Source organism: Nanorana parkeri, unplaced genomic scaffold (assembly GCF_000935625.1).
Source record: "Nanorana parkeri isolate BGI_ZX_2015 unplaced genomic scaffold, ASM93562v1 scaffold240, whole genome shotgun sequence".
NCBI lineage: Eukaryota > Metazoa > Chordata > Amphibia > Anura > Dicroglossidae > Nanorana > Nanorana parkeri.
The window spans coordinates 1,404,317-1,420,702 of record NW_017306508.1 but is presented as its reverse complement, the minus strand read 5'-3'; the positions used below and the strand labels follow the sequence as shown (position 1 = coordinate 1,420,702).

The following is a 16,386-nucleotide window of genomic DNA, read 5'->3' as shown; positions in this document are numbered from 1 at the left end:
TCCTATGTTCCGTGGTGGTTGGCACTCACCTCCCTCCAACCCCCTTCGCTCTGGCTGTGTAATGTGTCTTGGAGTCCTCACATCTAATGTAAGTCTATGGATCTGCATAAGACATGGCGACATCAGCAGTCCTTAGACCACCAGAGCCCAGGGGAAAAGAGGCTGCGAGGACTGGTATAGCATCCTGGAGGGAGTCCCATAGACAAAAAAAAACACTTAATGTAGGTTTTTAGTTTTATCTGAGTTCTCCTTTAACTTATCTTATATTGAAAGGGAACACGTCATAGCTGGTCTGTTGTGAGAATTTGAATATTCAGTCCTAAGTCATAACTGTGCTACGCTTACTTAGGAAAGATATATCACCCCTATTCACCTTTACTTCCTCTATCTGCTTGTAACTCTGGCATTGTGAGCTACAGCTAAGGTCTGGTAACTGATTGAACTCATGCTGATGGCACACTCCCAGCACCAGAGTGTCCAGAATGCACACAGCAACAGCACAATAAACAATTTTGACACACCCAGACACACACCTAAGAGGCAGCATGGACTAGGGAACATACAGCTTGGCATATAAAATGAGGCAGTGTGGAAAAGGTAATGTACAACATGGCATATAGAATGAGGCAGTGTGGAATAGGAAACTGACAACCCAGTTTGGACACACTCAGACACACACCAATGAAGGACTAGGGAACATACAGCTTGGCATACAGACTGAGGCAGTGTGGAATAGGGAACGCACAGCATAGCGTATAGAATGAGGCGGTGTGGAATAGAGAACGTACAGCATGGCATATGAAATGAGGCAGTGTGGAATAGGGAACATACAGCATGGCATACAGAATGAGGCGGTGTGGAATAGGGAACGTACAGCATAGCGTATAGAATGAGGCGGTGTGGAATAGAGAATGTACAGCATGGCATATAAAATGAGGCAGTGTGGAATAGGGAACGTACAGAATGGCATACAGAATGAGGCAGTGTGGAATAGGGAACTGACATCCCAGTTCGGACACACTCAGACACACACCTATGAGGCAGCATGGGCTAGGGAACGTACAGCTTGGCATATAAAATGAGGCAGTGTGGAATAAGGCAGATATAGCATGGCATACAGAATGAGGCAGTGTGGAATAGAGAACGTACAGCATGAGGCAGTGTGGAATAGAGAACGTACAGCATGGCATACAGAATGGTGCAGTGTGGAATAGGGAACGTACAGCATGGCATACAGAATGAGGCAGTGTGGAATAGGGAACGTACAGCATGGCATATAAAATGAGGCAGTGTGGAATAAGGCAGATATAGAATGGCATACAGAATGAGGCAGTGTGGAATAGGGAACTGACATCCCAGTTCGGACACACTCAGACACACACCTATGAGGCAGCATGGACTAGGGAACGTACAGCTTGGCATATAACATTAGCAGTGTGGAATAGGGAAGATATAGCATGGCATACAGAATGAGGCAGTGTGGAATAGTGTGTCCCCCAGCGTTCTCACGTATAACGCAGGTGAATGGACTGCATTAGATATGATGATGTCAGCTGTCCTTAGACCGCTGGGGGACAAAAGGCTCTGGGGACCAGTCTAGCAGCCCAGAGGGACTGAGGATCCGGTGAGTGTATTTTCTTTACTTTAGCCCCTAGACCAACATGAGCAGTTAACCATTGCAGTGCAGGGATTCCTGGAGTTCCTCTTCAAATCTGCAGCGTTCATTATAAGAATACATGTGGATCCTGCCATGAATGTCCTTGCTCAGGCACTTACTGTTATACGGTGACAACAGTCTCCTAATGGTTCTCCTGTGTTGTCACCCTATCATATGCACCCCAGGAGAAGACTACAAGTGGTTGTGCCAACACACACTGTGCAGGCATAATCCACTGTTGTCACTATGAAGAAATTGGTCCAGAGTCATGAGCAGCCAGCAAAGGAACGTGTGCATGTAGACAGGAAGGAGCTGAAAGAGGCTGGAGGAGATGAACAGTGCTGAGATATAAAAAAGGCTGAATAAAGTTGAAAACAGTATTTTATGGCAATTATTTATGATATGCAGTTCTTTAGCAAACTAAATGTCATTCAACCAGGGATTAGATTGTTTCACGTATGTCTTTAGACACTTACAGGACAGCTAATAATGTGACTGTTACACAGCGACAGTATATATCGTGCTCACATCCTACCGGCCTGCCTGTCTTCATAATGGTACCCGATGCTGCCACTTATCCTTTCTGAAGCAAAGGGAACAATGCAAATAGCACAAATCTGGAAGGAAAGTCACGTTGGCACTCGGTGGCGGCTGGTATTGTAGTCGCCTGCTGAATGTTCTCGCTTACGACAAGATTCAACCTTTCCTCAAACACAACCGAGTACAATAGCATGGCGTGATTTCTCCATTATTGTGACAGCTCCTTGAAAGTCAAGGCCGGCTGCATCATGGAAATGATATAAGCAACACTTTCCTGCCACCACTGGAAATATCAGAGGCACAAAAACATGTCACTGTCATTGCACTGCAGATGCCAGCACCTAACGCAACGCTCAAAATGTATTTGTTTGTCTAATGTCACATCGAAATAAACAAGTTGTTTGTTTCATGGCCATATGGAAGAACGAGTGTTTTCTTTGGATTCATAGTCAATCAATTGAACTCTTTTTTTTCATAATCCCATGTAATAAATAAAATAAATAATAAGAATGTGTTTATACACAAAACAGATATACACGTTCCATTTCAAGGCGATCTTCTATCTTATTTCCAACAGGGTGCCCACACTCCATAACCAAACTTGGAGCTAAATTCCAACCAGAAGTGATGGGAAATCTCTTTCCATGGCACACACAGACTAAAACAGAAACCCATTTTTAGTAGATTGGGGAAATGTTAGAACTTCTGTAAAAAGGCATTATTTCCACATAACACCAGAATAAGGGGGCCCATCTCCTACTCACCACAAACATAAGGGTCACCTCTTCTACTGACCACCAATTTAAGGATCACATCTCCAGCTGACCACCAATGTAAGGGTCATCTCTTCCACTGACCACCAAAGTAAGGACCACCACTTTCACTGACCACCAATGTAAGTGTCACCTCTTCCACTGAGTACCAATGCAAGTCTCACTTCTTCCAGTGGCCAGCCATTAATGTAAGGGGGTACCTCTCCCACTGACTGCCAATGTAAGAGGACACTACACTGATCACCAATGTAAGTAACACCTCTTCTACTGACTACCAAAGTAAAGATCACCTCTTCCAGTGACCACCAACGTAAGGGTTGCCTCTTCCACTGGCCATTAAAGTGACACTAAACTCAGGAGTTAAATCTTAAAAATACATTCAAGCACCTTAACTAGTAACAAAAATGTATCTTATTTGTGTATCACTCGGCTGTAGATCCTCAAATCATCTCTGGATTGGTGCTCACACTGTCCTTCCTTCTGGAGGGGGGCTACTTTTATTCCCCATGGTCCTTGTGTGTGTTGTAAAGTAGTCACTGCTCCAAGCTTGCTCCTGTGATAGACTACAATCTCATGTTTAGTTTACTAATTTGTATTGAGAGTAAGCTTGGAGTGGTGGCTACTGTACAACACACAGAGGGACCATGTAAAACACAGGGGATACCCTTCCCAGTGACTGCCAATGTAAGGGTCACCTCTTCCACTAACCACTAAAGTAAGTATAACCTTTTCAAATGCCCATTAATGTAAGGGCCACCTCTCCCACTGACAATTAATGTAAGGGGGTACGTCTCCGACTGACTGCCAGTGTAAGTGGACACCACAATCACCATCAATGTAAGGGGACATTACACTAATCACCAATGTAAATGAACAGTACACTAGCCATTGATGTAAGGGGGTACTTCTCCCAGAGGGCGGGTCCAATAGCCAGCTTGCTACTGGCTTTTGCAAATTGAAATAGCCAATAGCAATCTAGCTATTCATTCCTATGCTGTTTTTTTTTTTAAAGGATATTTAAACCCTCACTTTTTTGCATATATCTACTGCTAGCAAGCAGTAGATATATGCAAAAAGTAAAAAAAAAAAAAAACCCCCAGCTCAAACAGCAGTTTAGACTCACCTGTGTTCCTTGCGCGGTCCCGTGCGAAAATTAGAAATTTCTCGAGGGGGGTGTTCTAAAAGAGCTGGAAACAATGTAACTGGATAACAGGCAGCAAGGGCAGAGAGAGCAGGAAGTTAGGAGCTTACTGGATTTCGAACAAAATCAACAGGTATTTACACTTATCAAGCATCTTTAAATGTGAAATTTATAGAAAAGACAAAAAGGGAGCAAACAAGGGAAGTCCATTGTTGGGTATTAATTAATAATATGTTTCTTGCTGTCGGTGATCTGCTACACTTATCTTGTTTCCCGTCATCTGATGAATGCAGGGACGATGGCGTGATATATTTTAGGTTAGGTTCGATATTGTCGTGGGGGAGCTTTTCTCGCTCTTTTCAGATCAGGTGCTAAAATGCAAACGTCCCATTTATTTGTAACGAGCCATTACTAAACCTTTCACGCTTTCCACAAACCCATTAATTCCACATTAGCTGCAGATGACATTTATTAACGAACTCCGAGATAAACTACAAAACTTTTCCATAGTTTGTAATGGCTCAGAATTGATCAAATGTAAAAAAAATTTAAACAAATTTGTCTGTTTATTAGGAAGTCAGGGGAGCGTTCTAAAACACAAACTAGCTCATCTCTAAAACCAGACAGCGCTCAATGAAAGCTATAATGTGTCTGTGCCTACACCCAACATTACCACAGTATAATGGACACATGGAGCATAGAAAGAAGGCCATGGTTGGTATGTGGCCAGTCACTGTAAAATGCAAATAGCCCCTTGATGAATACTTTGAATTAGGGATGCACTGATACCGATACCGATATTTGGGCAGGTACTCGTAAAAACCGCTCCCGATACTTATTCCGATACCGGAACTTCTGGTATCAGGAAGCCGGCTCCATGCTCCATTGTCACCAGGGCAATCAGAAAGCCGAGGGGCAACTAGGAAGCCGGCTCCATGCATCTTTGTCATTTGGTGATGAGAGAGCATGGAGCCAGCTTTCCAGCCAATCTGGAAGCTGGAGGGCGTATATTAACTTGCCTACCGGCTTCCTGATTGGTCGGGAAGCTGGCCAATCAGAAAGCCAGACGGTGAGTCATTGCCCGCCCCCCGACTTCCTGATTGGCCAGAAAGCTGGCTCCATGCTTTCTTGTCACCTGGTGGTGAGGGATCATGGAGACGGCTTTCCGGCTAATCAGGAAGCTGGGCAACGAGTCATTACACACCACCTACCTTACTTTACGGGACTTCAGGTATCGGCGAGTACCGAAAACAAAATATCAGTACTTGTACTCAATACCGAAAAACCGGCATCGGTGCATTCCTACTTTGAACCCCAGACACAGCTAAATACACAGATGAAGCTGTATTATCTGCCAAAGGATATGTTTTTATGTCCATCCAGTTCTGATATTCACACAAGCCCACCATCTCACAACCAGCCTGGTGACCTGACTTTTCTCTACTACAGTTGAGCAATAAGCTTTGTCATCTCCCCACCCGGGCCTATGATTGGACAGCGAGGGAACAGCAGCTTACTGATGAGTCATCCCACTGTCAGCAGATGTACATGTAACGCACCTCATTGGCTACTAATGTAGTTAGCTACCTCCTAGTCTGATGTGTGGTTCTGAACAGAGCGTAAGACAAGACTGTATGAAGACAGACTATGGTACTTATACAAGATGCACTTAAAAATACATTTAATGATGTCTGCATTGATACATAATTGCAATTATGCAGGCTTTTTAGTGCAAAGAACTATTAGCAACCATCCCCACCCCTGAGGAAGCTTGGTTAAGCTCCAGCAATAGTTTAGACAGAAACCAATTAACCAACTAGTCAGGATATGATTACCAACCATGGGATCCCATAGCTAAATTCTAGAGATGACCTACCCTCCCCTTTCCGGCATTAACCGGTCTCTGAGACACTAGGCAGTAAAAAATGGTGACCAGCCTGCTATTGGCTATGGCAATTTGAAATAGCCAATAGCAGAATCTAGCCAGCAGATGAATGGGGCGGGGAGGAGGAATAATATCTCCCAAGCAACCAGAAACGACAGTTATCCGGCATCTACCAACCCCCATGGGTGCCGGATAACTGGGAGTTTACTGTATTAAACATCTACCAATCACCACTTTTAACATTGCAGGGCAGCAGCCCACATTGTACTCATGTTTACAGCTCTTTATACTTAGGCGGTCAGTAGTGCTCTGGAATGCTCCCCTAGTTAGTCCCCTAACATTGGTGGTCAGTAGTGCTCTGGAATGTTCCCCTAGTTAGTCCCCTAACATTGGTGGACAGTAGTGCTCTGGAATGTTCCCCTAGTTAGTCCCCTAACATTGGTGGTCAGTAGTGCTCTGGAATGTTCCCCTACTTAGTCCCCTAACATTGGTGGGCAGTAGTGCTCTGGAATGTTCCCCCAGTTAGTCCCGAAACATTGGTGGTCAGTAGTGCTCTGGAATGCTCCCCCAGTTAGTCTCCTAACATTGGTGGGCAGTAGTGCTCTGGAATGCTCCCCTAGTTAGTCCCCTAACATTGGTGGTCAGTAGTGCTCTGGAATGCTCCCCTAGTTAGTCCCCTAACATTGGTGGGCAGTAGTGCTCTGGAATGTTCCCCTAGTTAGTCCCCTAACATTAGTGGGCAGTAGTGCTCTGGAATGTTCCCCTAGTTAGTCCCCTAACATTGGTGGGCAGTAGTGCTCTGGAATGCTTCCTTTGTTAGTCCCCTAACATTGGTGGTCCGTAGTGCTCTGGAATGGTGCCCCAGTTAGTCCTGTAACATTGGTGGTCAATAGAGCTCTGGAATGTTCCCATAGTTAGTCCCCTAACATTGGTGATCAGTAGTGCTCTGGAATGCTTCCTTTGTTAGTCCCCTAACAATGGTGGTCCGTAGTGCTCTGGAATGCTTCCTTTGTTAGTCCCCTAACAATGGTGGTCCGTAGTGCTCTGGAATGCTTCCTTTGTTAGTCCCCTAACAATGGTGGTCCGTAGTGCTCTGGAATGCTTCCTTTGTTAGTCCCCTAACAATGGTGGTCCGTAGTGCTCTGGAATGCTTCCTTTGTTAGTCCCCTAACAATGGTGGTCCGTAGTGCTCTGGAATGCTTCCTTTGTTAGTCCCCTAACAATGGTGGTCCGTAGTGCTCTGGAATGCTTCCTTTGTTAGTCCCCTAACAATGGTGGTCCGTAGTGCTCTGGAATGCTTCCTTTGTTAGTCCCCTAACAATGGTGGTCCGTAGTGCTCTGGAATGCTTCCTTTGTTAGTCCCCTAACAATGGTGGTCCGTAGTGCTCTGGAATGCTTCCTTTGTTAGTCCCCTAACAATGGTGGTCCGTAGTGCTCTGGAATGCTTCCTTTGTTAGTCCCCTAACAATGGTGGTCCGTAGTGCTCTGGAATGCTTCCTTTGTTAGTCCCCTAACAATGGTGGTCCGTAGTGCTCTGGAATGCTTCCTTTGTTAGTCCCCTAACAATGGTGGTCCGTAGTGCTCTGGAATGCTTCCTTTGTTAGTCCCCTAACAATGGTGGTCCGTAGTGCTCTGGAATGCTTCCTTTGTTAGTCCCCTAACAATGGTGGTCCGTAGTGCTCTGGAATGCTTCCTTTGTTAGTCCCCTAACAATGGTGGTCCGTAGTGCTCTGGAATGCTTCCTTTGTTAGTCCCCTAACAATGGTGGTCCGTAGTGCTCTGGAATGCTTCCTTTGTTAGTCCCCTAACAATGGTGGTCCGTAGTGCTCTGGAATGCTTCCTTTGTTAGTCCCCTAACAATGGTGGTCCGTAGTGCTCTGGAATGCTTCCTTTGTTAGTCCCCTAACAATGGTGGTCCGTAGTGCTCTGGAATGCTTCCTTTGTTAGTCCCCTAACAATGGTGGTCCGTAGTGCTCTGGAATGCTTCCTTTGTTAGTCCCCTAACAATGGTGGTCCGTAGTGCTCTGGAATGCTTCCTTTGTTAGTCCCCTAACAATGGTGGTCCGTAGTGCTCTGGAATGCTTCCTTTGTTAGTCCCCTAACAATGGTGGTCCGTAGTGCTCTGGAATGCTTCCTTTGTTAGTCCCCTAACAATGGTGGTCCGTAGTGCTCTGGAATGCTTCCTTTGTTAGTCCCCTAACAATGGTGGTCCGTAGTGCTCTGGAATGCTTCCTTTGTTAGTCCCCTAACAATGGTGGTCCGTAGTGCTCTGGAATGCTTCCTTTGTTAGTCCCCTAACAATGGTGGTCCGTAGTGCTCTGGAATGCTTCCTTTGTTAGTCCCCTAACAATGGTGGTCCGTAGTGCTCTGGAATGCTTCCTTTGTTAGTCCCCTAACAATGGTGGTCCGTAGTGCTCTGGAATGCTTCCTTTGTTAGTCCCCTAACAATGGTGGTCCGTAGTGCTCTGGAATGCTTCCTTTGTTAGTCCCCTAACAATGGTGGTCCGTAGTGCTCTGGAATGCTTCCTTTGTTAGTCCCCTAACAATGGTGGTCCGTAGTGCTCTGGAATGCTTCCTTTGTTAGTCCCCTAACAATGGTGGTCCGTAGTGCTCTGGAATGCTTCCTTTGTTAGTCCCCTAACAATGGTGGTCCGTAGTGCTCTGGAATGCTTCCTTTGTTAGTCCCCTAACAATGGTGGTCCGTAGTGCTCTGGAATGCTTCCTTTGTTAGTCCCCTAACAATGGTGGTCCGTAGTGCTCTGGAATGCTTCCTTTGTTAGTCCCCTAACAATGGTGGTCCGTAGTGCTCTGGAATGCTTCCTTTGTTAGTCCCCTAACAATGGTGGTCCGTAGTGCTCTGGAATGCTTCCTTTGTTAGTCCCCTAACAATGGTGGTCCGTAGTGCTCTGGAATGCTTCCTTTGTTAGTCCCCTAACAATGGTGGTCCGTAGTGCTCTGGAATGCTTCCTTTGTTAGTCCCCTAACAATGGTGGTCCGTAGTGCTCTGGAATGCTTCCTTTGTTAGTCCCCTAACAATGGTGGTCCGTAGTGCTCTGGAATGCTTCCTTTGTTAGTCCCCTAACAATGGTGGTCCGTAGTGCTCTGGAATGCTTCCTTTGTTAGTCCCCTAACAATGGTGGTCCGTAGTGCTCTGGAATGCTTCCTTTGTTAGTCCCCTAACAATGGTGGTCCGTAGTGCTCTGGAATGCTTCCTTTGTTAGTCCCCTAACAATGGTGGTCCGTAGTGCTCTGGAATGCTTCCTTTGTTAGTCCCCTAACAATGGTGGTCCGTAGTGCTCTGGAATGCTTCCTTTGTTAGTCCCCTAACAATGGTGGTCCGTAGTGCTCTGGAATGCTTCCTTTGTTAGTCCCCTAACAATGGTGGTCCGTAGTGCTCTGGAATGCTTCCTTTGTTAGTCCCCTAACAATGGTGGTCCGTAGTGCTCTGGAATGCTTCCTTTGTTAGTCCCCTAACAATGGTGGTCCGTAGTGCTCTGGAATGCTTCCTTTGTTAGTCCCCTAACAATGGTGGTCCGTAGTGCTCTGGAATGCTTCCTTTGTTAGTCCCCTAACAATGGTGGTCCGTAGTGCTCTGGAATGCTTCCTTTGTTAGTCCCCTAACAATGGTGGTCCGTAGTGCTCTGGAATGCTTCCTTTGTTAGTCCCCTAACAATGGTGGTCCGTAGTGCTCTGGAATGCTTCCTTTGTTAGTCCCCTAACAATGGTGGTCCGTAGTGCTCTGGAATGCTTCCTTTGTTAGTCCCCTAACAATGGTGGTCCGTAGTGCTCTGGAATGCTTCCTTTGTTAGTCCCCTAACAATGGTGGTCCGTAGTGCTCTGGAATGCTTCCTTTGTTAGTCCCCTAACAATGGTGGTCCGTAGTGCTCTGGAATGCTTCCTTTGTTAGTCCCCTAACAATGGTGGTCCGTAGTGCTCTGGAATGCTTCCTTTGTTAGTCCCCTAACAATGGTGGTCCGTAGTGCTCTGGAATGCTTCCTTTGTTAGTCCCCTAACAATGGTGGTCCGTAGTGCTCTGGAATGCTTCCTTTGTTAGTCCCCTAACAATGGTGGTCCGTAGTGCTCTGGAATGCTTCCTTTGTTAGTCCCCTAACAATGGTGGTCCGTAGTGCTCTGGAATGCTTCCTTTGTTAGTCCCCTAACAATGGTGGTCCGTAGTGCTCTGGAATGCTTCCTTTGTTAGTCCCCTAACAATGGTGGTCCGTAGTGCTCTGGAATGCTTCCTTTGTTAGTCCCCTAACAATGGTGGTCCGTAGTGCTCTGGAATGCTTCCTTTGTTAGTCCCCTAACAATGGTGGTCCGTAGTGCTCTGGAATGCTCCACCAGTTAGTCCCCTAACATTGGTGGGCAGTAGTGCTCTGGAATGCTCCCCTAGTTAGTCTCCTGACATTGGTGGTCAGTAGTGCTCTGGAATGCTCCCCTAGTTAGTCTCCTGACATTGGTGGTCAGTAGTGCTCTGGAATGCTCCCCCAGTTAGTCCCCTAACATTGGTGGTCAGTAGTGCTCTGGAATGTTCCCCCAGTTAGTCTCCTGACATTGGTGGTCAGTAGTGCTCTGGAATGCTCCCCCAGTTATTGGTGGTCAGTAGTGCTCTGGAATGTTCCCCCAGTTAGTCTCCTGACATTGGTGGTCAGTAGTGCTCTGGAATGCTCCACCAGTTAGTCTCCTGACATTGGTGGTCAGTAGTGCTATGGAATGCTCCCCTAGTTAGTCTCCTGACATTGGTGGTCAGTGGTGAAGTGGACACACATACGGTATACACTGAGTGGCCAGATTATTATGACCACCCCATCAGTACTTCGTTGGGCCACGAGATGTATATAGCTCCTAAAAAGAACACTTTACTTTCACTTAAAAACCCACCTCGGGGCGTTTTTTGTGCCGCATAATGTAATAAAGACAAAGAAGCAGCTCTGGTTGCAATATTCACCTCCTATCTGGCGCTATCCACCGCAATACTTACTTTTCGCCACTCCTCAGTCTACCGATATGAAGGACGCTGGGCAAAGACTAAGGCCATACAGTGAGTGCAGAGTATTGGCTTTCCATCAATATAATTTATTATAATATATTATTTAATAAGGGTTTATTAGAAGCCAACACATTTTGGGCATCTGTGCCCCCTTCCTCAGGGTTGGCTACTAAGGTTAATTACAGATAAGTAGGTTCAAAAGTAACACACAGAGATCAGGCAGCAATCCAGCAGAAATAGTGTACGGCTTTACAATCTTGGTAGAACAATGTTAATCAGACACTGGATGGTGCAGTGGTCACACATTTGCTATTAGTATGTTTTTAGATTGAGGGAAAATTAAAAAGAACTCTTGGAGAAAACCCACAAAAACAAGGACAGAACATCCCAACGTCATGCAGACTAAATTCTTGGTGGGAAATAAGACATTCAAGGCCACACTTCTAATTGTTAAGCCACCACAACACAATTTTGAACACAAATAGTAGCTGATTCCCATATCATACCTTTGTAACCTTTTGATTTAATTCTACGTATAGCAGCAATGTCTTTTTTTTTTTTTTAAACTTTTTTGAGACACATGTACTAAGTTACAGAGGTGGGAAGAAGTGCTCACCTTCCACATCAAGGCACCTGGGAGGTTCGTCGGACCATATCAGGTTGTACATGCACTCCAGATACTCGGCCCCCTCCAGTTTGTACCCGGGGAAACACTGGTAAGACACCACCCGCCCCACAGCAAACGAGGAGTCAAAGTCCGAGATATTGACATAACTGTGAGGAAGAACCAGCGGCCTCAAACACCCTGCAAAATAAATAGGAAAATAATTTACACACACAGAGAAACAATTTTACCGAAAGAGAAATATGTCATATATACTGCACTGAGAGAGGCAGAGCGTACGTGCACAACGTGATCCCAAGAAGAACAGAACAAGAGGGATGTGAACCCCAAGAGATTACTAATATGTATTTATAGCCAAAACATCTTTATAGTTATGGATACAGTGGTGGGGGTTAGTATCACGGAAGCCTCCGTGCCCTGGGCACTTTGAGAAAACTGAAGGCCAACCTCCTCCCCACGGACTATGGACCCTGGCATTATGCTTAAGTCACCCTATGCCCCTTATAGTTACAGGGTGTGAATCCAGCAGCACTGAAATCGTTAACTCTGGACTCCCATTAAACGCGTTAGCGCCTGTCCATTTGTCACATTGTGTTAATGATAAGATTAACATAGCTGACTCTAGGTGTAGCTGTATAGACCCTCAGGAGATAGTTAAAGGAGAACTATGGGTTCAGGGCTTTTCCCCTGTCACATGTCGGCTAGAACTATGAGGTGAGTGAAAAGCACTCGCCTCATAGTTCTCCTTTAATCCCATCATATTTGTTTTCGCTCTTCCTATTCTTTGATTAAGGCACTGGGGAGGGAATGTCTGCTTACATTGTGTTAATGTTTGAGTCCATTATGTTTTTAGACCACCAGAACTGTGTGAATACTATGCTGGTTCACAAAGTTGGTTTTTGGTCCTACCCAAATAAGTAGGGATGCACCGATACTAGTATCGGTACCGATGCCGAGTATTTGGGGCGAGTACTTCCAAATGCTCTAATACCTAGCCCGATACTTGAGCTTTTGGTATCAGGAAGCCAGGCAGCGAATCATTACACGCTGCTCTGCTTCCTGATTGGCTCCATGCTCCCTTGTCACTTCAGCCTTATGTCCTATTGCATCAGTTCCCACCCCAAAAGTGCTGCATTGGTGTGCGGTGGAAAAAAAAAGGACATCTGCATTTTTTAGCAAGAACGTTCAGATGTACAGTAATGTATTACAACATGCTGCTGCACAAACAATACATGGAAGTTACAAAATATTAGCACTGTGAAGCATATTGCACACCAGAGCGCACACATTATGCACACCTCAACATGCGCCCCTTGATGTGAATGGTCCCTTATTAGAGCAAAAAGAGAACCTGTGATGATGGCTGTTACCTGCATTACTATAGGCTACCGGAAAGCCATGCTCGCACCCCAGCAGGCAAGTTTGCAGATTTGCGTTCTACCCTGGAACTAATGTTGGCCATACACGAAGAAATTCAACTCAGCGATCAAACTTTTGGTTCAGTTTTTTTGACAAAATCGCAAAGCAATTAAAAGTGCTTTTGGTCAGTTGCATTCAGATGGAATCAAGGTTCCCCAGCCGTTTTCCCATCGATCCCGCAAACAAGCCTGATAGCTTAGGACAAAAATATATTTTTTTCCATTTTTGATTCCACCTTTCAATAAATTGTATTAAAGTTGTCAATTCATTGCCAGTTTCGAGTTCACAATTGATTGAAACCTGGTAGTCAATCAAACTCAAGGGTGGTAGATCGCAAAGTTTTTGCCAATAACTTTGATTTGGATTTGTGATTACTAGTGGCTCACATCTGTAAAAAATAAGTCAAGGCAACTGGACTTGCTGTATTTTTCTTGAAGATGTTTCACTGATCATCCAACCAGCTTTCTCAATACAGAATGACTTGTATCCCCCACCTCTATTCAAGCTTGGCTTCTCCATTTTTACATAAATGGCCCCTTTCACACCTCTTTTAAACCAGTCCTCCTCCCTGTCTAGGATTACAGATATACCATGACCTGGATGAATGAGAACCTAGCGGCTCACGTTGACTTAAAATTGCCACTAGGGGGCTGATTTATACATTTTTCATCTGGTGTACAGCTGGGCTAATGCCATTAGCACAGCACTGCCACCACTAGATGGAGCTGAGTAACATAGGCAATTCCTGTGCTCTTCATCGCCATTTAGTGGCCATACGCGGCATGAAAGATTTTTACATGTGCCACTGGAAGTCGATCAGTTAGGATAAACTTCTGTTTTCCAGGTAAATCCATTCAGCAGTCTTGTATGGCACTTAAAAGGCTCCTGTAAATACCAGGGGTGATTTACAAAATCCGAAGCCGAGAAGAAACAGGAGAATTGCCCGCGGCAAGCTGCTGGGCCATTGTTGTCATTCTCTAAGCTGCACTACATAAATAACTAGTTGAAAGATGATTGGCTGCTGTGAGCTAGTGCTGTTTGCTATTTGATTAAACTAAGAGCTCAGGTTATACATGCAAATTATCCTCTTTTTCCCCCTTCGCACCAGCTTTTCTTAGCGAATATCGATCGGGAGTAACTCAAATAAGAGGTTAGTAGGGATGTAATAGATTCTTGGCACCGTTATTCCAGATCAATAGCCCTAGTGCAATTTATCTTCTTTTGTATACACCTGTGTAAACCTTCCTTACAATCTCCGATAAGAAATTGGATTCTTGACGCAGGGATTTATTACGGCGCAGCAAATAAATCAAAGAAGAGGCCAAGCTTTTCATACCATGAACATAAATACCAAATTAAAGTTCTACCTCTTGTTTGTAAATAACCCTGAGCTTGAATGCAATGACTGTAATGTGATTTAAAATGCACATTGGTATTCATCACTGAAAATGGGCTTTTCAGTCCCTTGCATTTTTTCACCATTTGACAAAGCTGCTTCATGCTGATTTTGATGTTCCTTTTTTTCTCATTTGTTACCTTGTTTGAGTAGGAGTACAGAAACAAAGAAAACTGACGACTGAGTGGTCCATCAAGTCTGCCCATTTTTGGGGGGTTTATTAACCTTTTTGTATAGTAGGAGATATGTTTGTTTCAAGCATGTTTAAATTCTCGTACCGTTGACTCTCTCTTTACCTCTGCTGGAAGTCTGATTCAAGAATCAACTACTCAAACAACTACAATAATCCTTTGTAGGATGAGTTTTGAACCTTCCTCTTGCTAGTTTGAGGCCATGTCCTTGTGTTCTTGATCTTCGATTCGTATTGACATTACCTCCTTCCTGAACCTTATTCACACCCTTCATGTATTTAAAGGTTTCAATCATGTCTTCCCTTTCCCTTCTTCCCTCCAGACTGGACATATTACGTTCCTGAAGTCTCTCCTGATCTGCTTTATTCCTTACTTTTTGTAAGTGAAATCTCCATAACTGGACACAGTATTTTAAAAGAGGTCTAACTATAGCTCTATATAGGGGGATCGGGACCTCCTTCCTCCTGCTGGGGATCCCATCCCTCTGGTAATAACTGAAGATCTATATTGGGGAATCAGGACCTCCTTCCTCCTGCTGGTGATCCCTCTAGCAATAACTAAAAAGTCTATATAGAGGAATCAGGACCTCCTTCCTCCTGCTGGTGATCCCACTAGTGATAACTGAAGATCTATATAAGGCACTCAGGACCGCCTTCCTCCTGCTGGTGATCTATCTGGTGATAACTAAAGATCTATATAGGGAATCAGGTCCGTCTTCCTCCTGCTGGTGATCCCTCTAGTGATAACTGAAGATCTATATAAGGCACCCAGGACCTCCTTCGTCCTGCTTGTGATCTCTCTAACAATAACTAAAGGTCTATATAGAGGAATCAGAACTTCCTTCCTCCTGCTGGTGATCCCTCTAGCAATAACTAAAGTTATCCGGCATCTACTGATGGGTGGGTGCCGAATAACTGGGAGTTTACTGTACAGCACTGTAAAGTAAACTCCATTGTAAATGCAAAAGATCGGAACCCGATCGATCGCAACCCAAGGAGCATCTGGTAGTGGAATCAGGAACCTGTTCCTCCTGCTGGTGATCCCTCTTGTGACAAACTCCAGAATTCTATTTACTTTCCTTACTGCCAGGCCAAAATGTTTGCTCATTTTGCACTATTTCTGGCACCTCCACATTTTTTTCTTCTATAGTTCTGGCCAAACTTGTACCTCTCATATAGTACTCTATGAGAGGATTCTTTTTCCCTAAGCACAGATATGTTAAACTATGATTTCCAGTGCTTTGACCAAAGTTCCAGCAATGCCAAATCATAATCCATGTTACAAACTAGGGATGCACCGATACCGTTTTTTCGGTATCGAGTACAAATACCGATATTTGTATCTCAGTACTTGCCGATACCGAGTACCGATACCGGTATTTCCGCTAGCATAGAGCCTGCTTCCCGGGCAATCAGAAAGCTGAGCGGCGTGTCATTACTCGCCACCCGGCGTCTTGATTGCCATGGAAGCAGGCTCCATGATGTTTGGCCAGCTCCATGCTGATTGGCTGGGAAGCCGGCTTCCCAGCCAATCAGCATTGAGGCGGCTGTTTGACAATGGAGAAGACACAGAGCAAAGAATGCTCTGTGTCTTGGAACAGTTATGGCCAGAGCAAAGGGGTGAGATGTGAGGGAAGCACTGTAGGGGGTGGGGTTGAAGTGGGAAAGGGGACCTGGGATCAAGGGAGGGTGAGGTGTGCTGTGCGGTAGATGGTAGGTGCTGTGGTTGGGGGTGGGTGGTTTTAGTAGGATGCCCCGTGGTGGGGGGGG

At 45.2% G+C, this 16,386-nt stretch overlaps 1 protein-coding gene across 2 annotated transcripts in view; it reads right to left on the bottom strand.

The window, feature by feature from the left end:
- SUSD4 (sushi domain containing 4) overlaps positions 1 to 16,386 on the bottom strand; it is a 116,492-nt gene that overhangs the window by 21,010 nt on the left and 79,096 nt on the right. For both annotated transcript variants that reach the window (XM_018556525.1, XM_018556526.1), the window contains exon 5: positions 11,603 to 11,791. In XM_018556525.1, the coding sequence (XP_018412027.1) occupies positions 11,603 to 11,791 (189 nt within the window). The remainder of the gene's footprint in view (positions 1 to 11,602; positions 11,792 to 16,386) is intronic.